Below are 23190 nucleotides of genomic sequence, written 5' to 3' on the forward strand. Positions count from 1 at the left end.
TGTCCCCTGAATACCAGTAAGCCAGTATACTTTCGAGGTACAGACAGGGATAGTGGGGATGGGTGTTTTAAAGACTGGCCCAGTTAAGACCCCAGCGCAATTTAGGTGTGCCAGGACCTGAGAGGTCTTGGCTGACAGTTAGCGAGGGGATCCAGCTTCACAGTCCCCAAATGGGCACAGTTCACTTTACTGCTCTCAAAACTCAGCACTGTGCCCTTGGGGCGGAGTGCGGCAGCGGGGTGGGCAGGAAATCTAGCGAGCTTTATCCATGTGGACTGAAGGGGCAGGGGCGAAGGTACAATGTATTGGTTAACCAGAGCCCAAGTACCACAGAGCTAGGGGAGGTGAGAGGTAAGAAACCCAAGGGCCTCCAGCTTGGAGTAAAAGTCTAGGTTTTACAGAGATCTGTTTTTTTTTTTCCCCCGGGGGTGTCTTTATGTCCGAGTAACTGTCTCTGGCAGTCGGCGCCCCGCCCGCCTGCCCCCTCTCCTGGGGAGGCCCGCCCTCCCGCACACGCTGACCCCGGGACACACCCTTCTGCAGCGACGCAAACAGGGCGTAGTTCCCGTTAAAGGGGGAACGCCAGGAGCCTCCCACTGCCCCCTTGCTTTGCGCGCGCTCTGCCCCGCAGCAGGCTGTCTTTGGGGACGCCAGCAACCCAGAGGACGCACCGGAGTTTGTGCCTGAGGCTACTCTGCTCTGAGACTGTTGTCCCTTTGAACTGAAAGTAAGTTGGTAGGGAAAGTGAAGAAGGTGGGGGAAATAAAGCTGGGAATCATCTGGAGATGGTGTGCCTAAAGAGAGGACAGGGTACCGACCCGACATAGGGCCGCCTTGTGGCAGGAACACTGAGACCGCTGCCAGTTCCTGGCCTATCCGAGGGACACGCCTAGGACTGTTTTCTGCTTCGTTCAGACCAGGGTGGTGGTGGTGTCTGGATAGAGGGTGGCTGGGCGGCCTTGCGATTCTTTCCAGAGGATGTACTGTTAAAATACCTGGCCCTCTGGTCCTTTAGGATCTAGCCACAGGCTCTCTGCTACTTGAAGCCATCCGATGTAATTTGAATTTTCTAGAAATCATGGGGGAAAGCCTGCTTATATCTTCAGTGCATTCCTGGTGCTTTTTTATTTTTTATTTTTATTTTGTCTTTGATGTGCTTCCTTGGGAGGAAAATGGACGTGTCTGGGATAGAATACTTGTCAAAGCTAATTTAGAAGTCTTCTTGGCCCAAGGCTCTATCTTTAACTGGTTCACTCGTCTGTAGCCAGGTCGTTCACCGCTGTACACGTTCACTATCAGATCATCAAGCTTTAGCTCCCTAAAGTCTGTGGAGTTGGAACTAGGAGAGAGTATCTCCGGACCTCCGAAAGACAGGTCTTGCCAGCTCTGACCAGCGAGAATTCTTAGAGGCAATCAACCCTTTACGCACTGTCTCTTTCCCCTAAGTCAGCGGCACCCCGGGATAGGGCTGCTGGCGCATCCACTCGGGATGGGGCTTTGGACTGAGACGGCGTGTGCGGGCTCAGCCTAGCTGTCCGGGGGACCGTCCAGGGGGCGCAGGAGGAGCTGGCGGGGCTGAAGGCTCTTAACCCCCCGGGGCGCAGGGAAGGCGCGCGGAACACTGCGCGCGGGAAGCTCAGAGCCGGGCAGTCCTCCAGCCCGCCTGGCTCTCCCGCTCCCCAGCCTCCAGCATCTAGGCCGAGCTGGGGGCGGGGCGGCTTCTCTCCGCTGGCAAAAAACGGGTGGAAACTTAAGAGGCAAGTAACGGAATGTGGGGCTCGCTGGGGTCTGGGAAACCAGCCTCGGGCGGCGGGCGACCCCGGGCCTCTGGCTGTGAGCCTGGCGCCGCCTGCTGAGCTTCCCTTCCCCGGGGGAATCCGCCCTGTGACTGGGGCAGGGACGTGGCCTCTGTAGCTTCTCAAGTCCCATGGGCCCTGAGAGGCGCCCAGGCTGGGCGGAGGCTTGCTGTGGCCTCGGCCCATCGTTCAGGAAACTCCTCTCCTCCGCGCGCCTCCCGGGGTGATTGAGACGTGCGTACCACTTGCTTGTTTTGTTCCGAAGGCAAAAAGATGTTGGATCGCGGGCGGGCACTGGGCGGGGACATGGATGGTGGCGGCCGCCCCCTCCCGGCCAGCAAGGCCCCCGGGTCCGGGCCAGCGGCCTCACACCCGCCTTCCTCTCCCCACAGGCAACGCTCCACCGATCCCGCTCCCAACTCCCAGCCACCATGCTCCTACTCTTGTTGGGGATCCTGTTCCTCCACATCGCCGTGCTAGTGTTGCTCTTCGTCTCCACCATCGTCAGCGTGAGTGCCTGGGGTGGGGTGGAGGGGGGACTGAGGGCAGGGGAGGCTCTCTGAGGGGCAGCAGCTCTCCATGCTCTGAGGTCCCAGTGAGTGCTTACCCGGATGCCAAACGGGAGTGATATTTGCAGACAGCTGGATGGCCCAGAGGCCCCAGCACTTTTCTGTGGTCGCACTTCTTTGCCACCCGCTTTCTTTTGAGTCCCTTGAGAAAGTTAGGCCAGTGTCAGGGGTAGGAATTGAGCAATGGCTAGAAGAACGTAGCCGCTTGGGTCTCAAGCCAGTATTGCAGCAAGCAGGGACCATAGTATCTTAGAGGACTGTCCACTGAAAGGAGCTGGACGGGACTAATTCATCTAAAATTTGCGTTCTTGAAAATGAAGGTGTGTGCTTCTGGCTTTAATGACTTAATGCGAGGCAGGCTGGAAGTGTGGCTTAGGATCCTTGGTATATATGTTCATTGCGTTAGTATTTACACGATCTTTAATTATGACCGTGGCTGTTGCTAATCTTGACAGGGCCGTAGGAGTAATAAGCTTAGTTGGCACAGGGCGTAGTTAGCATGGCACACTCGGGAAGGTGTGTGCATGGCACACTCGGGAAGGTGTGTGGTGGTGAATGCCTGCAACCTCAGCACTTCCTCCGGTAGAAGAAGGGTCAGAAATTCAACACCATTCTTGGCTACATTGGAGGGTTTGAGGACAGCCTGGGCTACATTAAGACTTTGATCCCCACCTACCCCTGAATATGTGTAAAAAAAAAGAAGGCTTGGAGAAGTCGTGGCTAGCAGTGACACCCAGCAGGTATAAATGTGCTGAGGGTACAGTTGTCCTTGGGCAAGTCCCTGGTTGCTGCTGTGCCTTACACTTCTTCACATAGCACCATTTGTATGAGTCTGGCTGTCTGGGACCTCTCTGCTTCCAAAGTGCCTTTCACATACAAAACAGTGCTCCCTCCTTCACGTGATGCCCATACCAAACCGTCTCCCCTAATTTCTGATCACAGCTGTCAACTTTACCAGGGAGGGAGGAATGGGGGGGGGAGGGCCAGGCATCCAGGGGATGAGGCCTTTGCTCCTTCAATCCTCACTGCTTCACTGACTGGGCGTGTCTGACTGTTTGCAGCAATGGCTCGTGGGCAATGGACAAACGACTGATCTCTGGCAGAACTGTACCACATCCGCCTTGGGAGCCGTCCAGCATTGCTACTCCTCATCAGTGAGCGGTGAGACACTAGTCTTGTGCCCTGCGCAGACTGGCCCTGGCGGGTCTTCTTTTGCACCTGAAACGAGCAATTCTTGAGGCTCTGGTCTAAAAAGTCCCTACTGGGGTGGGGGTGAAATGTGTCTGAATGAATCTAACGTGAGGGGGAGGGGACAGTTGTCTCACCATGACTCTTCCTGAGCCCCACCTTCCGCTTGTCCCAGTCACTTTGGGTAGTGTTCTTTGGGGACCAAGAAATATGGACACAGGTAAGAAGAGAAGGTAGAATGTCAGGACACACTGAAAACAGATCCCACAGCAACAGGTAATACTGTGGACATTTTGGGTTTGGTGGCCATCTCTATCAGATGTCCTGCACCACCCCCACTGCAGCTGCAGGCAATTGGGCCTTCCTGCATATGGCCCAGCCAGGTTTGGGCCCCCTGGTTAGACTGCCTTCCTAGGTCTTGGGCCACAGGGGTACCATTTAGCATCATAAACTGAGCCTATGGATTCTTCTTCAAAAACTGTGTTTCTCCTTCACTCTCGGCATCTTTGGCTGTGGGGTGTTGGAAACAAGGCTGAAGATGAAATTGAGGGAACACTGGGAATGCTCAGCAGGGAGTCTGGGCTGTTCTGATGGATATGTGGGAATGAGATTGGTGCCAAGACTCGGGTCTTGTGTTTCCCCGGAGGCCTGGAATTCCAGCTTTGAAAGGCTAGTTAAGGACAGCTTCCAATCTTACTGTAAATTGCTCACCCTCCCTTACCCCCCTTCCTGTTTGCTTGAATATGCCACAGTCCATGAGAGGAACCATCAGTTCATACCCAGCCCCATAGAGCAGGCAGTGAAGTGCAAGCTACGTGCAAGCCACTTCCTTGGCTGGATTTTTCTTCCTTTAGACTCTGCAGGAATATTACTGAAGTGTTGCAAATAAATGATCTTAGTCTTAGTCCCAGTAGAAATGGGGACTGGTAACCTAGCCATATTGAGGAGAGGTGAAAAGTTCTTTGAAATTTTCACTGTTCTAGGGCGGGGGACAAGGCAAAAGACCTCGGTCATTTTTCTAAATGGGTCTTCATCTGAGTGTGTGTGGCTCACTAAATTGAAACCGTCCTAGAGGTTGCATGGTGTGTTGGCAGCCAAGTAAGTGCACTGTTCACGAGGGCTTGAGAATGTTGGTCTTGGTCCCCCAAAGCCACAGCATCAGGTTTCAACCGCTTCAGCTCTGGCAGAAGTTTCTTGTACATTGATGATATGTGTCTCCTGGCTCTCCACTGCCATCTAGTGGCCAAAGGTGGCAAGGCAGCCTGTAAAAGTCCGCTTTCTCTGGGGCCCTGGGCCTGGTGTCCACAGGCGCTGTCCCCAAGTGGCATCTGGCCACGTGGGGTTGGCACAGGATTCAAGACTCTTAGGCCCGGAAGGGAGCAGTTTTGGCAGGCGTATCAAAGCTGCCCGAGTTTCAACCGAAACGAGGGGACAGAGAAACTGAGGAGTGCACAAACTGTCTGCAAGAGAGAGAAAAGAAGATACAGTCTGTTAACTGGCCCAAACTCTGTGTCTTTCTGCTCGGTAATTAGCTGTCCCTTGATGTCAGAAGCACATCTTAAAGGGGGCACAAATGCTGTTTTAAAGAGGAAACTTACCCCTCAGCTTCTCTATACCTGGCATATTAATCTTCCTGAGCTAGTCCACACTGACTTGGCTTAGTTTGTTAGCATAATTCCAAGTGTGCTTGGTGGCTTTTCTGGGAACCCCAGGTCACAACTCTGACAATAATGGGCTTCTGAGGCACTCAGGAAAGGCCCCAGAGACGCTGGGCTTGCTCCCACTTAGGCTTACTCTAAATGAGGAGTTTCTGTTTAAATTTCCGGAGTAGTAATTACCTCTGCTGACGTCATCCTGGTGTGTCAGCATGTTACGCCTAAGTTCTGAGTGATCAGCCCTCTGGGCCTGCTTTGCCTGTCCTGTGGTGTTCAACAATGAGTTGTTCAACAATACAGTTACGAAGTACAGAACATTTAAAGCATTGGGCCACCTTCATGAATGAACTGCGTTTAGTTCTTAGAATTAAGTCAGTTGTGCTTGCTCTTAGAATGCTGGAAGCAAGCTTTTTTTTTTTTTTTTTGAAGTAATAGTTATCAATAGTACTTTGTAAAGGATGTGTATCAAGTGTGCACTTCCTGTTTATGTTATCCTCCAGTGAAATTTGCTGCAGCTAAGGTTGGTCTGGAGTTCCTGGGCTCAAAGAAATCCCCCTGCCTCAGCTTCCTTGAGTAGCTGGGACATCACAGGTACATGCCACTGTTTTAGCTCCAGCCCACGGTATCTCTGAAGCGACACAAATATTCTATCCTCTCTCCAGGGGCCAGCTTTGTTGTCATTGAAGCCACATGGCCATGTGGGTGGGGCCTACCTGGTTGTACTCTCAGGCAACCTAATATCTGCCGTGCTATCAAGCCGGAAGGTGTATCAGGTCTTTTCTTAAAGCTACCTCTTTGTGCAGGGGTGTTTTTGACTCTAGCCTCTTGTCACCTCACTTTTTCTAAATGGAGTCACTCACTTGCTGAGGTGAACTGGCTCTGTGGGGCCCACCCTGAGGCTCAGAAGCTCTTGGCCTTGGCAGCCAGGGGTCTTGCCCCTGCTGATGCTAAACCTCAGTGAGGAGTCAGGGTATATAGGTGTGGGGACATGAGTCTCTATAGAGGCACCCCAGGCCAGGTGCTCAAGAGAGGGGGCAGGCAGACAGTACCAGAGCTCAGGGAGGAAGTGGAAGATCAGTCTTTAGTGGGAGGCAGAATGTGACCCATCCTCCCTAGGGTAGACAGGATTTATAGACAGAGGAGAGATACTCTGTCTGAGTGATGGCCTATTGCAAGAAGATAGGACATAGGAGACCATCTGGCTAGTTAGTAATAGGGTTGACTCCACTGGGCAGATTATCTTCATGTTAGTGTGGCAAATGAGTTTATTTACTACCTCTTGTAAGAGCCTGAGACACATAGGTACTTTCTAGCTCACGTCTTTGCCATCTTTGGTGGTTGGTTTTCATCTCCATGAATGTAAAGGCTGCTGGAGCGCCAGACATCTTGTCCAGACCCCAAACCAGTGATTCTCAACAGTGCTAATGCTGCAACCCATTAATACAGTTCCTCGTGTTGAGTTGACCCCCAGTCATAAAATTATTTTTGTTGCTACTTCGTAACTCTCATTTTGCTACTGCTATGAATTATAATGTGATTATCCATATTTTCTGAGGGTCTTAGGCCACCTTAGTGAAAGCGTTGTTTGACCTTTTTACCCCTTTAGTGGAAGGTGCCCGGAAACGCTTTCATTCATTTCTTCCTTCTGTTGGAGCTTAGTTACAAGACCATACCTTACTCAGAAAGCAGAAAAATGGAGTAGAATTATGTCAGAATTTCCCTCTCCCTCTTTCTCCTTCCCTCTCCTCCCCACTTCCCTCTTCTTCCCCTTTTCTACCTCCCTCCCTAGCTTCCCATGATCGCTTCCTCAGGCGTAGGAAAATCTTGGAGTCCTTTATCCATGGGGGGGGGGGGGGGGCTTTGTTTTCTTCCACACCATTTTCTCTTCCAAGCTCCAGAATCCCGTTTGCAGACACCTGCCAGACAGTTCTGGTGGGCTGTTTATGAGACCCCACCCAAGCCATCATCCCGAGTCACCCTGCACCCTGATCCTTGACCATCTTTCTCACTGGCTAGTATCATAGCGAATAGCGCTTCACCACCCAACCTGCCCAACAGCTGGAGTCTGCCCTTTGTGTGATCCTCTCCCTTCTCAGGGCCCTGGGTCTCGTGAGTCATCCTGTCCAGTGTGTGCTGTCACGGTCCCCTGAACTGCCAAACACTCAGAGGCAGCTTCCGATTAGATGGCTTTGATTTGTTTTTGTTCCTCTGTGATTGGTTTTCCAAGCTGAAGCCAGGATGAAGTTTTAAAAAATAAAACCTGGTCCCATTAGTGGGTTTTCCAAGCTTTCTGAGGCCTCATTGGCCTCCGTTTCCAAGTGACAGTCTTGGAAAAGCCCAGGGGGATTGGCTGGAAGGGTCTCCTCTCTTCTGGACTTCCAGCATTTTCTTTCCTGCTTGGATGTAAACAATATCAGGATTCAGGATTCTCCTCTCTTCTCGCCACTTCCTGCCTCTCTTCCGCACACGTGCGCATGTGCATTTGTGTGTTTCTGCCCCCCCCTGTGTGTGTGTGTGTGTGTGTATGTGTGTGTGTGTGTGTGTGTGTGTGTGTGTGTGTGTGTGTGTATGTGTGTGTGATGGGTGGTGGGAGCTGTTCGGAGGGGAACGACCACGCAAGAGCACAAGATCACAGGCAAAGAGGAACAGGGTGAGATAGCATAGTGGGCCAGAGAAGGGAGTGTCCTTAGATTCTTCCATTGTTAGCAAGGAGCCTGTGCCTCTTGTGGCCTTTCTAACCTCGGTATTCCGTGACACCCAGTCTGCTCTAGACTGTAGGGGATCTGCTTTCTTACAGAAGCATTCCTAAGGCATACCCTGGGGGAACCCTACCAGGAGTTCCAAAATGTCTGGCTGATAAGATTCTCAACACTTAAAACAAAACAAAAACCCCCAAACTTTTCTGCTTTACAGATGTTCCTCCTGGAGACCTTTATTTTCACAATCAGAAAATATAGAAAGGATTTTATGTTAGAGGGATGAGTTGGAGTCATATAGCTTTGACTGGACCCTGGCTTTTCAAATAAGTAAAGAGGTTCTGGTGGGTGCTAATTTATTGAGGAGCTACTGCTTGAGGTCTGTGCAGGTATCTGCCTTGCTACAAAGTGAACTGGTGCCTTGTGTTTTGAATTTCCATTTTTTAAAAAAATGCACAGAAGTGATTTCCAATTCTTGATTTCACGTATGTAGACCTGGCCCGGAGCAGAAGAATTGGATCCCAGTGATAATTTCTTACCCCAACAAGCGTGTATATAAAACACACAGCCCTGTTATTATATTTATAAGATATGTGCCCAGATTGGACAGATCTATCACTATATTAATCTATTCCCCAGCTGTGAGACCCCTTGCTGCTTGCAGTTTCTCCGGGCCATCTGGTTCTGCTCCATATTGGCTTCCATCTCTTCCTCCATCCTCTCTCCTGCCCAACTAAGAACTCAAGTCCTACCTTTCCTCTCCACTGCCCAATCACAGGCTCTAGCCTTTATTTGACCAGTTAGAATGGGGAGAAGGTTCACTTGAGATCACTTGAGTACTGAACTACCTGTCCTTGTGGGCAGCCCCTCTTTAGGAAGCAGAATTAATACCAGAGCACAAACAGCACCAGGGCCATCCACAACAACAGCAAAGATGTCTATTTTAAAGACATCATTTTAGAGAGAAAGTGTATTCTCATCCTGGTACATGAGGGGTATAACCAGGCGCACAGACTTTGCCATCGCTTAGGAGATGCCCTGCAGGCTCTCTGGTGAAATTGGATCTCTCTCAGCTGCAGAGAATTTCTGTCTCAGAGGGTGGATAGGGACCAGAGCAGAAGCCAGCAGAACTCTTTTGCCCTTTTTTTCCATTCTAAATGACAACAACAGACACATAGCAGGTAACAGGTTGTGGGTGGCATTGCTTAGGCTGAGAAGCAGAAAGCACACATCCTGCCTCCGCTGGTGGTCTCTTTTGTCTCTGCTTACAAAATGATGCCAGATTTTTTTTTTTTAAATCTCATTCTTGCCTTTGGGGACACTGCCATTTTTGCAAGGTCACTAGAGCATTGCTGTGGCTCAGCCTTCGGCCAGACCTCAGGAAACCCAAAGGCCCTCTGCATTTATGGGCTAGCATTTCACAATTTAAAATCTCTGTGGCTGCCCAGACCAGCTCATAATCTCTGCTTCAGTAAAGGCTCTTCTTGATTTTTCAGGATCTCATGGATTCTCTAGCAGGAAAAGTGGAATCTGGGGGCTGGGCTGGGCTGGGCTGGGCTGTTTTAACTCCTGACTTTCTTATCAGATGTCAGTGTCTGGGACTTACCCTGGAGCATTCCCAGCCTTGGCTGTTTAAAAACTTTAGGTGTGAGGCTGGAGTGAGAAGGGCCTGCCTGAGCCCGGGAGGGTAATGCTGCATCATTAACACAGTGAGACCTGGGTTCCCAACAACCAAACTTCAGCCACATCCTCAGGGTTTCACAGAGGCCAGAAAATACCCTTGGAACTTTCTGGCCGAGAGAGAGAGATTGGGCGTGGCTTGACCTGAGGGAATGGTGACCTCAAATGGTGGCAGATATGGCAGCGTAGAGCTTGAGAATACAGTCCCTGGCATTCCAGAGTCTCCAGCAATCCAAGGCTTTCCCCAGAAGTCTGCAGATGCCTCTGCACTCACTGCGAGTTTGCCTGCTGGTGATGGAGAACACCCAGACTTCAAAAGAGCGTTTCATTTCTCAGGAGATGGACAGCAGTGAGCTGCAGCTGTCTCTTCTGCACATGTGTGGGAGTCATCCTACCCTGCAGACAGAAGGTGGTCACACGGTGGTGTAAGAAAGGCCGGGTTTCATGGAGCTCATCATTTTTTGTTTTGATTTTTTTTTTTTTTTTTTTTGTGGGGGGAGCACAGGTATTAATCAAGAAACAATCCCGAGAGTGGAAAGTTTTGGAAACGAATCAGGGGGACCAGTGAGGAGCTGAGGTTGATGTCCAGGGTGTGAGTGAAGGAAAGTGACAGACCTGATGACAAAGAAGATACAAGCCAGGTCAGGCCACCTTCTCAGAGCATTTAACCAGCATTAGAGCTGCGGGGCGCGGCTTGGCTGATTTCAAGGAACAGAGGAAGAGGCAGGCTGGTGATTGCATTAGCTGCTGCATTACACGAAGGGCTGTGAGAAGCGCGGTTGGAAATGATGTCTAGGTTTGTTGGGACAAGAGACAGGTAGGGATTTGGAGTCTCTGACTGAGCTCATGGAGCTGGGGGAAAACGGGCAGCTGAGGTGTCGGCAAGGTTTCTCTGGGATTTAACAGCCCCTGGGGACTGGTCTCGCTGGCTCCTCACATTTGGATATCCTGAATCTGTGAGGGAAGGTGTTCAGGGATCTGATGGTGCTGAGGTGGAGAAGGCAAAGACGGGAACGCAGTTCTGAGCTGAAGCTGGGACAGAGGTTAATGGAGATCTGCAATGGAAGAGCGCTTTCTTCTGGGATGTTATTCTAGACTTGGGCTTACTATGTCCTGTTGCTCACCCTCAAGAACTGGAAATCTCTCTAGTGGCCTTTGAACCACCACTGGTGACAGCAGCCTTTGCTCTGTTTGACAACTCTTCTAGTCGCGGGGGACTGTAGTTTCCTCTCTTCTGTGGCTTCTCTGGAGCTAGTGAGATTGTTCTTGGGTCCCCACTATATGATCTGGGTGAACAGCAAATGTGACATTGTCTTGCGTCTCTGATGTGAATCTATGGGTTTGGCTCAGCTGTTTGACTGGTTAATAAAAAAAAAAAAGCAAAGATGTCTTCCTATGACACATCATCTCCCCCTCCCCCTTCTTTACCTTTTGTGGATTCGAAATTCAGAGTTGTCAGGGAAGGCTCTGATTTCAAATACCCGGTTGACTTTTCAGGTACTTCCTGTGTGCTGTAGTGGAGAAACAAGTCGGTGAGGCCCCAGGAATGCATGCTCTTTTATACTGGTCTACGTCTAGCAAAATGGGCAGACTACCAGATGCCCTGGTTTTTTTTGCTAGTAATCTATATTAAGACTGGGCACACTGTCATAATGAGTCCATTTATCACACTGGACCAGGAGAACCAGGAGAAGAACTTTACCCTGTGACAGTTTCAGATTTTTTTTTTTTTTTTTTTTTTTTTTTTGGATTAGTGACATTCAGCCTGCCACCAGGTGTCTTTGGAGTCCCTGATGGTGACAATTTTTTCTACTCCTGGGCACTTGGTTCTTACTGATGTCAGGCCACAGCTTTTTCCCACTGAAACACCTCTGGAGTGACAGTCATGGTCTCTATGAGCCCTGGGGCCATGCCTTGCTTTTCTGTTTGATTTTGCTTGCTGTGGGAGGTCAAGGGCAATGTTCGCCTGAGCCCTGACTCTCATCTCAAACTTTCTGCTGGTCTGCTGGGAGAGGAGCCCAAGGCCCTGGGACAGGACCTATACTGGACTCCGGCCGGGCAATCAAGCCAGTAGGCGATGGGTGAGCAGAGGCCACATTGTTGAGGGTGGAGGCTGCTTGGAAATCCAGCTATTTCTGGAATGACATTCATACTGAGAAATGAGGAAAAATGGTGATTTTTGTGTAATGGTAGTGGGTTGGATTTGGAGGTGGGGTCCTGCCCTCAGAGTTGTCATGTGACTTGGAAAATAGTGCAGCCCCTCTGCCTACGGGAAGTGCTCACCCCTGCCTTTGTCATTTTACCCCTCCAATAGCTTTCTTTCATTTTGTCCATTTTCAACATAAGGACATTTATACATTTTATTTGGGGGTGATCTTGGAGATCTAACCCGTACCATTGAGCATGCTAAACTAGTCACATATCTACTAAGCTAGATTCCAAACAGCCTGGACTTCTCCTTCAGGAATCAGGAAACCATTCACGAATTGCCCAGAGGGAACCGGAGGTCAGGGGTAGAGGCTGGCTCGGTGCTGATACTTAGAGAAGCAGCTGGACTGTTTGTGTTTCCAGGGCCTTAACCAACTAGACTGTAGGCCCAAGGCTAAGAATACAGCTGAGGGGGCAGATGCACTTCCTTCTCTGCTCAGCTGGCTCTGGCCAGGAATCTGACCTTGAAGGGAAACTCTGCCAATCCGGCTCCACCACTACCCCCTGGGTGCTCTGGGGGATGGGCCTGTCAACAGCCACAGCCCACAATAGAAAGTTGTCTGTAGCCTTGGGACCTCATTGGAACAGCAAGCTTCCTAAGAGCAGGAGGGCTTTTTTATTCTGGGGCTCAGCACCAAGGGCTGAGATCAACTTAGACTTGACACTGAGAGTCCTCGTGACATTTGCCAGGTATCCACTGCGCATTCAGTACTGAGTGAAATCTAAAGGATGGGGGTTGCTTGGCTTCTGATATCATACAAGTTATCATAGGCTTGTAATCAGTGGGGGAGGCAGACATCGGCACACCGGGCTTGTTCATCATTGGGATACTGGCCTTTGCACTCCACTGTATCTGCATAAACAAGTTCCAAACTGGTAGCAGTCTCTCCCCAACCTCCTTCTGTTTCTCTCTACTGCCCTTACTAGCTTCTTTCTGTGCTAGTGCAAAAGTGGGCAAACGCTAGTCTTGGGGGCTAAAGGACAGCTACCATTTGACTTACTAAATGAGGGTTTATCGGGTGGGTCAGTCACATCGTTGGTTTGCATGCCGGCGGTGTGCCGGTTTTTGTCCTACAGAGCAGCCGAGTAGTCACTGCCAAGGTCCAGCAACCTCTGGAGCTTAATGGGCGAGCTGACTTCTCTTCTGGTGCTTTACCCTGCTGCTATGCTATGGGGAAGAGCTACACAGTGAAATCAAGCTTGTCTCAAACGCTTTCTAAAGTTCTGCTTGGTGCACCGATCCTCTCGTTTCTGTGAACTCTGAGTTCACCAGTACAACACTGCTTCGTGTGACCGGGATGGAGATGTCTAGAAATGGAGCCTCCGGGCACACTATGTAAAGGGTTGATTCTCTGCTGCTCAGCACATCTGTGTGCGCAGGATTGGCTTTCTTTCCCATGGCTCCTTCCTCCCTTCTCCTTCCTCCTTCCCTGCTGCCAAGGCAGTTGAACCCCAGGGTCTCAGGCCCCAGCTTCCCCACCCTCCTCTAACGGGGCTTTCACAGAAGCCCAACTCATTGCAACCCTGTGGTCTGGGTTAGTAGCTCAAGCTATGGGGAGTTCGAGTCTCCCAGAGGCGAGTTAAGTGGGTGTCGAGCAGAGGCATGCAGCACAGGCACTTCCGGGTTGCTCCAACTGGGGTACATGCATGTGATGCTAGGGAGCATGGCTTTGCCTGTTCTCACATGGAATCAAGCGCCTGCCCCTCTGCTCTGCCCATCCCCTCTCTTCCTAATCTGGCTGGGGAGCACTGTCAGGGGAGCTGAGCAACCCCTTTAGGGCACTGCAGGCTCCCCCTTGTGCAGCCTTGGGACTGCCATGAAGGCTGCTTTTCTGAAGTCCTGGCTCTGCTTGTCAACACCATGGTGCCCTAAAGCAAAGCCTGGTGGGTAGCATTTGATGAAATCAGAATCTCTCTTCTTGCCCAGAAATCCTGGAATTTTTGCGGCCGCTCCACCCCCTTACCACTGATGTCGCATCTTCATTGCCTTATAATTTTTAAACCTGTTTAAATGTTTAGATAATGAAGTTGCCTGTCATTGGAGCATGGACTTGTCCTAGGCATAATGCCAAAATCCTCACGAATGCAAGTTCCTCACGTTCAGTGGGTAGTTAGCATTGTGTATAATCTTTGCATAAGCCTGTGTAAATAGTTGTCATTGTACTATTAACGGCGTGCAGAGAAAGAATGTGTGTGTGTGTGTGTGTGTGTGTGTGTGTGTGCGCGCACTATGGGCACAGCTTTTAACAAATCTTTGGCTTGTCTGGTTGAGTCTTTGGATGTGAAAGCTTCAGATGGTGAAGAGTACACACTCTCCTCATTAAAAAGAAATCAAAAGATGTAGATCCAGTGAGAGAATTTTTGGCTACCCCCCCATCATGACTGAAGCTCCCAGGGTTCCCCTGGGCATCAGAATGACAGACCTTTGTTACTTTTCTGTAGGATATACTGAGCAAGTACTGTCTCCTGGTGTGTTTCCGGAATGACCCATGCTGTGTGCACACTGGTGTGTTTTCAGAATGACATATGCTGTGTGCACACTAGTGTGTTTCCAGAATGACCCATGCTGGGTGCACACTGGTGTGTTTCCAGAATGACCCATGCTGGGTGCACACTGGTGTGTTTACAGAATGACATATGCTGTGTGCACACTGGTGTGTTTTCAGAATGACCCATGCTGGGTGAACACTGGTGTGTTTTCAGAATGACACATGCTGGGTGCACACTGGTGTGTTTCAGTGACCCATGATGTGTGCACATTTTACTCATTATTGTCTTGGGGTCTTATGAAGGTCCCTCTGTCTAATTTGTCATTTTCCACTGCTGTAAGTTCAGTGTGGACAGAGAGCTTAATTCACTGCTACAGGAGACTGGAAAGGAAACTCCAAGGGAGATGTGCTAATTCATTACTCCCGATGATACAAGAGACACCACTGTGACCACCCGGATTAATTCCACCAATCTGTACTCAATTTTGAATTTCTTTCTTTCTAGCTCTTTGAGTTGAAAGTTCAATCCCTCTTCTTGTTGGTATTTTTCTAGGAAAGGCATGAAAGGCAGGCTTTGCTCCCTGAAGGCGGCAGCTCCTGGATGTGACTCCTTTACTTTCAATTTTACCCCTTGATGTTTAAGTATGTTTTGGAGTATGTGTGCAAGTACTTATTCCTAGATACAGATGTTAAATTATTGGGTTCTTTATGTCTTAAGCATTGAAAAATTTAAATGTGCTCTTTCGGAGGAGTTTTGGGTATAGAAGTCTGTAGTGTTGGCCCTATTTTTGTAAACAGTGGATCATTTTGATCCAGGTGATGTGATGTGCATTACATTCTGTTTGTTATTAATGCCTTGCTCATGTGTCACCATATGTATGTGGGAAGTAAGAGAACTTTTGGGAGTTTCTCTTCCACTATAGCTTGTTCCAGTGCTTTCACCACTGAGCCATCGCTCCAGATCTGATACTATCTTTGAAAACTTATTTTTTTTTTTAGACTTGGGTAGATGACAATTGTGAGTCACATATCCGTGTGGCCGCTAAATGTTACATTTGGCTCTCTGATTCCTCTGAAGCCTGATCTTGTGCATCTGTGAGGTCATTTTTCTTCCTTTGGGCTTTTGAACTGTGTTTAATGTATGCTAAGTTTGTATCTATACATTCAAAGTCCTCCTTCTGCCCTACCCTACTTTTAACATTATCTTGACTAGAACATATGGTTTGGTTTGCTAAAATGTTAGAAGCTTTGCATATACAATGTTTTAATTATTTGTCATAGATACATTTTGTTGAGTGTATCACTTACAGACAGCATGTAACGTAATAGACACATGGAGGTCTGTGTTTGATGTCTGGCAATTTTTTGTTTACTTTTCTGGTTTTCCTCCATTTATTTTACATTGTTGATCTTCCATTTGTTGTGCTATTATTTTATTTATTTTATTTGCTGAGACAGAGTGTCCTGTAACCCAGGCTGGCCTTGAACTTGCTAGGTAGCCAAGGATGACCTTGATCTTTCAATAGTCACCACCCCTACTTTATACAGCACTGGGATCCACAGTCAAGGCTTTGTGTAGACTGGGCAAGCACTCAGCAAAGCTGAGCTACAGCCATCGTTCAGCTGAAGTTTTGAATCACACTGTCAAATCCCAGTTGAAATATTTACAGGAATAACATCACATTGCTTGCTATTTTTGATAAAATCGGAGTTTTACAGCTTTGAGTGTTTTTGTCCCGAACATCATTAACATTGCTTTTTTGTTCTTCAATAAAAGCCATCAACCATATTGATATTTGCCTTCCTTGACCCCCACCCTCACCGAGCAGGTATTTTATTAAAAATACATGTTCTCATATATTTTCAATTTTATCAGTCTATACTAACTCAATTAATTTTGAATGTATTGCATTCTATTTTTTTCTGACTTTTTCAGTTGACAGTTCAACCCCCTATTTTATTATTATTATTATTATTATTATTTTAATTAAAGGCATAAGAGGCAGACCTCCTTTCTGAAGGACGCTTTAGCGTCAGTGTTGCTACTTGCTGGGGAAATTCTTACCTTCCAACCCCATTTCCTTAAAAGATTGTTTAACTCTCCCTCCTTTTAAATGTTTGCACATTTATTTTGTCATTTGTTTTATTTTTCTATCCTGGTTGTTTGTTATGTCTGCAAGGCAAGTACTTATACCTTGGGCTGTAGCCTCCGCCCTGACTACTTTTTCCCCCTACCTCCTGGTTATATTTTATGCTTAGATCATCTCTGCTTTCCTAAGATGTTCCTCACCCCCCTCCCAACCCACCTAACACACAGTTTGGAAGCCTCTCCCATGTGGGTTTGAAAATAGTTTGTAGCTTTTGTCATTTGGATATAAATGCTCTATGTATCTGCTGCACTGAGCGCACTCAATGCTGTGGAATGACCTGACCCCTGTGTTCTGCTTTCTTATTTACATACTTGAAACAGGAAAGCCTTTCTCTTTGGATCCTCTTACATTCCGGCTCCAAGTCTGTTTTCTTGGATGCTGCTGTTGATTTTTTTATTTTGATTATCATCTATCTAGGGTTTCTGTTGGTTTCACATTGCTCTTTGTTAGGTAGATCTCCTAGGTAGTTAGCTAGAATGATCTAATTCAAAGAGCTACAGTATTTTGAACTTGTTCTGCGTCCTATGGTTGAGGATAGAGCTGCTCTCACTATGGGGAGTTAATGGGCTTTATCTATTGTGCTGACGGTTGAAAACCACATTCTTTATCTTCTGATTCCCACACCCGGTGTGGATACTCAGCAAATGCTCACAGAATAAATCTTACTGATCCCCAATTCTGTTCTGATTTGAGAACCAACTTGGGGTTCACTTGGGTATAACAAAGTTCAACCGTCAATAGATAAAAAATTTAATACATACAGATTTCCAGTTTTGCTAGATTTGTGAGATCTAGAGGTTATTCACATGGCATGAAAGATCGTGAAGGATTTAAAAAAAAAGATTTATTTATTTTGTATAAGTACACTGTAGCTGTCTTCAGACACACCAGAAGAGGGCATCTGATCCCATTACAGATGGTTATGAGCCACCATGTGGTTGCTGGGAATTGAACTCAGATCCTCTGGAAGAGCAGTTAGTGCTCTAACCACTGAGCCATCTCTCCAGCCTCCGTGAAAGATCTTAGAACTGTAGAGGGAGACCCACTGTAGTGTCTGCTCCAGCCTTGTCCCTCAGGACAGTGTATTCTTGGGGGACTCCTCCTAGCCATGGTAGGTCACAGCTCTGGGACCTTGAACTTGTGTCTTCTACTTCACCTGCCTGAGCTAAATGTGCTTTAAAGTAGTAGGTAACATCAGCTTTATCACAGAATGTCTCTCCAGAGAAAGCACAGTGTCAGGAAAAGACACACATTAGTGGCAGTCGCTCACACATCACTGTCTTGCCTCAACAGGGACAGAAATCAGCAGCATGTACTGCCATGGTGAGAGAGCTTAAGTCCGGAGTCAAGGCCTCTCAGATAGAGATGTGACACCCGGGCTTGTCAAACACCTCTGGAAATCTCCCTCCCAGCAAATCAAGCTGGCTTAGTTGAGCTTGACTTTCTGTCATTGGAAAGGGCTGCCACTTTGCATCTGGAAAAGCCTTATTGGAATTTCCAAAAGTGATCCCCTGACTCAGTACCTGAAAGATTTCTTCTGAGCTACTGGGAACTCACAACAGGGGTGCCTCATTCAGCTAGTCATCACAAGTTTCCCTATTCAAAATGCTTGGGACCAGAAATATTGAAAATTAAGTTTCCCTATTCAAAATGCTTGGGACCAGAAATATTAAAAATTTAGGCTTCTTCAACATTTTTAAGATTTTCATATATGCAGAGTTGGCCTTGAGACCCGAGTCTAAATGTTGAATAGTCATATACCCTATGGCATAGGTAACCCGGGGGTAGTTTTATATCATCTCTTTTGTAATTTGTGCATAAAACAGCATTTCTTGGCGTGACATTTTCTACTTGGGGCAGTATGTTGGCTTAAAAGTTTACATATTTTGGAAGATTTTGCATGCAGGGTTTAGGTAAAGGGGTGCTCGACATCTGTAAATAATTCATATCCCATAACTTTGAATGTTGTGCTAAGCAATATGTAAGCATCTTTTGATGTCAGGGTCCTCCTATGTAGCCCAGGCTGGTCATGAACTTACCTTGATCCTTCTCCAGGCTTGGAATTATAGGTGTCTGCCACCACCAGGTGATGTGTGCACTTTTAAGCTATTGCACACCAACTAGTTACTGCTTAAGGAAATAGAGCCCTTGCCCTTGGTTCTCTTCTTCGGTGAGAGTAGGGCAGGCATTGTACAAACCATCTGGTGGACACCATACATGCTCCCCTGCCACAGGAAGCCCAGCTTGCTTTCAGCTTGCTTCCTTTCCTCATCCTGTCAGGTTAACTGGCAGCCGACCTGGAACTGGGGATGCTGTATCTCTTCTGCTTGAGTTTCAGTTGGAAGTTCAGAGATTTGCTGAAATCGTTGTGTTGACAACAGTGAGAACACGGGACGGAGTGAGAAAAAAGATAGCCTAGGTAGAGAAAATGGCGTGCCCTTCATCCTTAGTGCCTGCTTTCTGTAAGAGCACCCCTGGCTCTGACAGCAATCCCTGGGATCTCTTCAGGGGATGCCCACTTACTGAATATGACTCATGAACTATTATTTTTGGAATATAGTAGAAATGTTCCAACAAACCCTTCAGAGGCCCATATTGGGGGAGGGAGCTGTGACTATTGGGAAGTGACAGACATTATTAAAACCATCAAACACATGTACACACGTTTTTTGGTTACTCATTGCTCCTTGGTTACTACTGGGTTATGTCTCAGTACGTAGAGACTAATAGAAATCAAAGACGCTTTCAGCACACAACAGCTGAGGACCCTACGTTCTGCAGTGTGGAATGTTTCTGCTCATGATGGTGGCTAGCTGGGACCTGCCTCACTGCCACTTGCCCCTTGTGATGGAGAGATATATTACAAACAGCCAGCCCGGGAGAAGCTCCAAATTCCAAGTGTGGGCTACAGATTTTACTAGCCCTGTATTACGTTTTTGTTGTAAAGTCGAAAATTACAACTTGGATCATACAAGTCATGAATTGTCTTCTAGCATAAGCAGCTTGTTCAGGGGGGAACAAAACTTGGGTGGTTCAGTATATTTAAATGACACTTAACTCCTAGTGACACATACCTTTCCTACAGCCCTTTCCAGTAATGCCCAGGGTTCAACGAGAAAATTAATCGTCTTTTTAACATGCAGGAGTGAACTGTTCCCACCAGGTTGGCGGCTCAGCCAGCCAATCAGGTTCCCTTGTACCCACATGCCCTGTGGCAGGTCCTCTCTGGTCATTCTGAGGTTTGTCTAACTGGGTGTTTCTTCCCTCAGAATGGCTGCAGTCCGTCCAGGCCACCATGATCCTGTCTGTCATCTTCAGCGTCCTGTCTCTGTTCCTGTTCTTCTGCCAGCTCTTCACTCTCACCAAAGGCGGCCGGTTTTACATCACTGGATTCTTCCAGATCCTTGCTGGTAAGTTGTGGATGCTGATGTCCATGCGGGTCTTGAAGGACATGCTCCCAGAGTGTTGAATGTTTGTGAGTTGGACAATTGGATGTTTCTCCTGAAATGTTTTCTCTCTGTGTCTCTCTGTGTGCCTTTCTGTCTTTTTCTCCTACAATCCCATTACATATGTGAGTATGTGTACACACACACACACACACACACACACACACACACACGCACGTGCATATATATTTAAAATTCCAAATGTTCTATTGCTCTGTGGAATGACACACATCAAAAAAGGGTCATGGGCTCTAGACAAAAAGCCTCCAACATGTTAGATCTATCACCAGGAATGAAGCCACAATATGGGCACATCGTTAGTGGTAAATGCTGAGGCGGGCTCTTTTCTACTATATCATTTTAGTGAATTTTTACTAAGTCTAGATACTACACTTGATCTTAGCCAAAAGGCCCCTGAGAAGATCTCTGAGCTCTAAGGGCCCATGTGACCCGAGTGCCCTTTGAGTGCAGATATTCTTAGAGTCCCCCTAACTGTTCAGAAGTCTGCTTACTGAGATACTTGCTTTGCACCTTTGTTTCCACGCTGCAATGTGAACATTCCAGAACACTGCCTCAGATGCCTCTGGCTTTCAAAGCACATGATTTGCTTTTACGTAGGCCCTTTGGATCTAACTTCTTGCCTCTCAACAAGATTTTTTCTCTGCCACGAGTCATCAGCTGAGTGGCCTTTATGTAAATAAGTTATCCGGAGTTAGAAATGTTGAACTGAAACGGGGGCTGGGATTGCCTAAGAACGTTCTATGCCCAGTCATCAGTGCCAGTCAACAGGATCTGAAGGGAGCTTCCCTAGGAACCTCGGCTCTCCAGAATGCTCACTGAAGTTGCTGGTAGATCTTTCTACTCAAGTGGAAAGCCGAGAACTGGGGCTTGACCTACAGACCTCAGATGCTCTGAGATTACCCCAGACTCTCTCAGAGTGTGAGAGTTCTAAGTCAACCTTGTGTGTTCTCCCTCCCCAGATTGTGGGGTTTATGAAGAAGGTAGGAGCTGGAGAGAAGATGGAGGAGCATGGGTGGAGGTGAGAATCAGTGTATGCTTGGGAATTAACAGTTTAACATCAGGAAAGAATTCGGAAAAACTCAAGCACCTGGGGAAGGAAAGAGAAGAAGGTAGAGGAGGCAGAGGAAGAAGAAGGAAAAAGTAGCATCATGGTGGCATGTGCAAGCTGAGTGTGACTGCCACAGTGGACATTTACGTGGACATTATGAAGGGCAGATCTTTAGAGCATCGAAGAAAATTAAGTAGAAAGCAATAAGGACTCCACTGAGTTTTAGAAGATACTGTTACAGCTACCATTGCTGCTTCCTTTTCTGAATATCTAAAATTTTTAAGCTGTTATTTCACTCTTTAGATTTATTCATCTTACCTGTATGGAATTTTTTGTTTCAGAATGTATGTTTGTACAGCATGTGTGTACCTGGCGCTGAGGCAGTCAGAAGAGGGCATTGCATTGGGTCCTCTGAAACTGAGTTACAGATGGTTGTGAGCCAACATGCCTGTGCTGGGAATTGAACTTGGAGCTGCTGCCGAAACAGCCAGTGCTCTAAGTTGATGAGCCACCTCTCCAGGCCCTACAGCTTCCTTTGGAATGGCTGTGGTCTGCATAAATCGTACTTGTTAGAAGGAGCTTAGGGCAAAGACAGGAGACCACTGGGTGTGCTCTCCTGATGCCTGTGCCTTCATCAAAGTCCCAGCAGCTTTCTTGGCTTTGCTACATCACTGCCAATGTCTCTGAGTGAACTGTGTTTCTTGATCACACACCTCTTTGGCTTGGCAGTTTTCTGCAGGGATAACAGAAAAGCCCCTTCTCAGCTGTTTCTCTGAATCAAGGTGAGGTGGCTTTACCTCACAGAGCTTCAGGTAGTACCTCTGTGTGGGCTCTTTCCCCTGTGACTTGATGCACAGCTATTAAAATTCTTGATCTTGCTGTGAGGTCTGCTAGGACCTTCCTGCTAACAGCAGAGCCCACTCATGAGCCGTGAGTTCTTCTAAACCTCTTACGGGGAGAATGTCCTGATCCTGTTTCTAGATTTTGAAGTCATTTCAGTTTCTACATATCTGTCATTCTTACATTTTCTGTGTTGGGTCACACTTACTAGATGAGAGAACATTAAGAAAACCACACAAACATGAAGTTAGAAGTAGAGTTGAGAGCTTTAACATCCAGCAGCTAACTAGCTCCGGGCAGGCACGTGGAAGATCCTCAACCCTGACTGGTGCCTATATAATTGTGTCCCTGTGACAGAATCCAGCTTAACTCAAATATGTAGGTATGTTAGCAGACTTGGGAGTCATAGCTTGTGTCCCAAGTCAGGTCCAGCCACCTTTCCTCAACAAGCCAATTGATAAAGGACCACATTACAGGTGGAAAGCAGATCTATTCAATGTGGCCATACTGGAAAGAGGGATAGAAAGATCCACCCCACCTCCAAGTTTGCCTCAGAGTACTTACTCCTGAAGCAACATCAAAGTTTAAATAGAGGGCCATGGATGCGCACATCTAAGCATCCCCAGTCGGAGTGTGGCTCCACCCACCACTGCTGACCTGTCATTATCTGGGTTTCAGACTCATCTTGTAAGATGTTCTGACGAGTTCATAGAACTCAGTGGAGATCTCTTTCAGGGGGGCAAGTTCTCCCCCTGCTGGTGCCTTTTTCTTCTCCCAGCATGAGATTTCTAGAGAAATTTCCATTTCTTTGGGGTCCATTGCTTCAACGGTCCTGTAGTCAGACTAAAAGACTCAAGTGTCTCTTTAGAATAACTTCATTTCTTCCAGGCTTGCCCCATTGCTGTGGTTGAGTGGTTGAGAGGGACTCCTGAGTGAGTCTCCTCTTTCTGGTTTGTTTCATTTCTTCTTCCTCCTCCTCCCCCTCCGTCTCCCTCCTTCCCTCCCTCCCTTTCTCTCTCTCTCTCTCTCTCTCTCTCTCTCTCTCTCACACACACACACACACACACACACACACACACACACACACACACACACACGGCTCAGTAGGAGATGAAGAGAGGGAAAGGGATCAACACAGAACAATCAGAACAATATTACTGATAGGGAGGTTAGTGTTCTCGCTATGGCCCTGTCTGTAACGAGTGATTCACAGGTAGTATTAGCCAGACTTCATCAAAGACTTTTCACCGGCCACACCCACATAGCAGTGCAGTGATGATATGGGCATCCGTCTGGGCAGCAATGGTCATTTGGAAACAGGGCCAGAGGCTCCAGAGTCTAGCCTGTTGGACTGCTGGATGCAGCTCTTTGAGCATCTTGTGGCTCTAATGTTGCTGATGGGAG

General features: G+C 47.8%; 1 protein-coding gene across 2 annotated transcripts in view; it reads left to right on the forward strand.

Annotated features, from left to right (window-relative positions):
- The window catches only part of PMP22 (peripheral myelin protein 22), a 30251-nt gene that overhangs the window by 1845 nt on the left and 5216 nt on the right, over positions 1-23190 (forward strand). Inside the window, exons 1-4 of one of the 2 annotated variants that reach the window (XM_080923570.1) lie at positions 599-727; positions 2189-2305; positions 3427-3526; positions 19701-19841. In XM_080923570.1, the coding sequence (XP_080779696.1) occupies positions 2228-2305; positions 3427-3526; positions 19701-19841 (319 nt within the window). In that variant the 5' untranslated portion in view covers positions 599-727; positions 2189-2227. Of the gene's footprint in view, positions 1-598; positions 728-2188; positions 2306-3426; positions 3527-19700; positions 19842-23190 lie in introns of those variants that run through there. The other variant, XM_080923569.1, reaches the window with a different exon arrangement.

This window comes from Micromys minutus (genome assembly GCF_963924665.1).
Source record: "Micromys minutus genome assembly, chromosome: 10".
Taxonomy (NCBI): domain Eukaryota; kingdom Metazoa; phylum Chordata; class Mammalia; order Rodentia; family Muridae; genus Micromys; species Micromys minutus.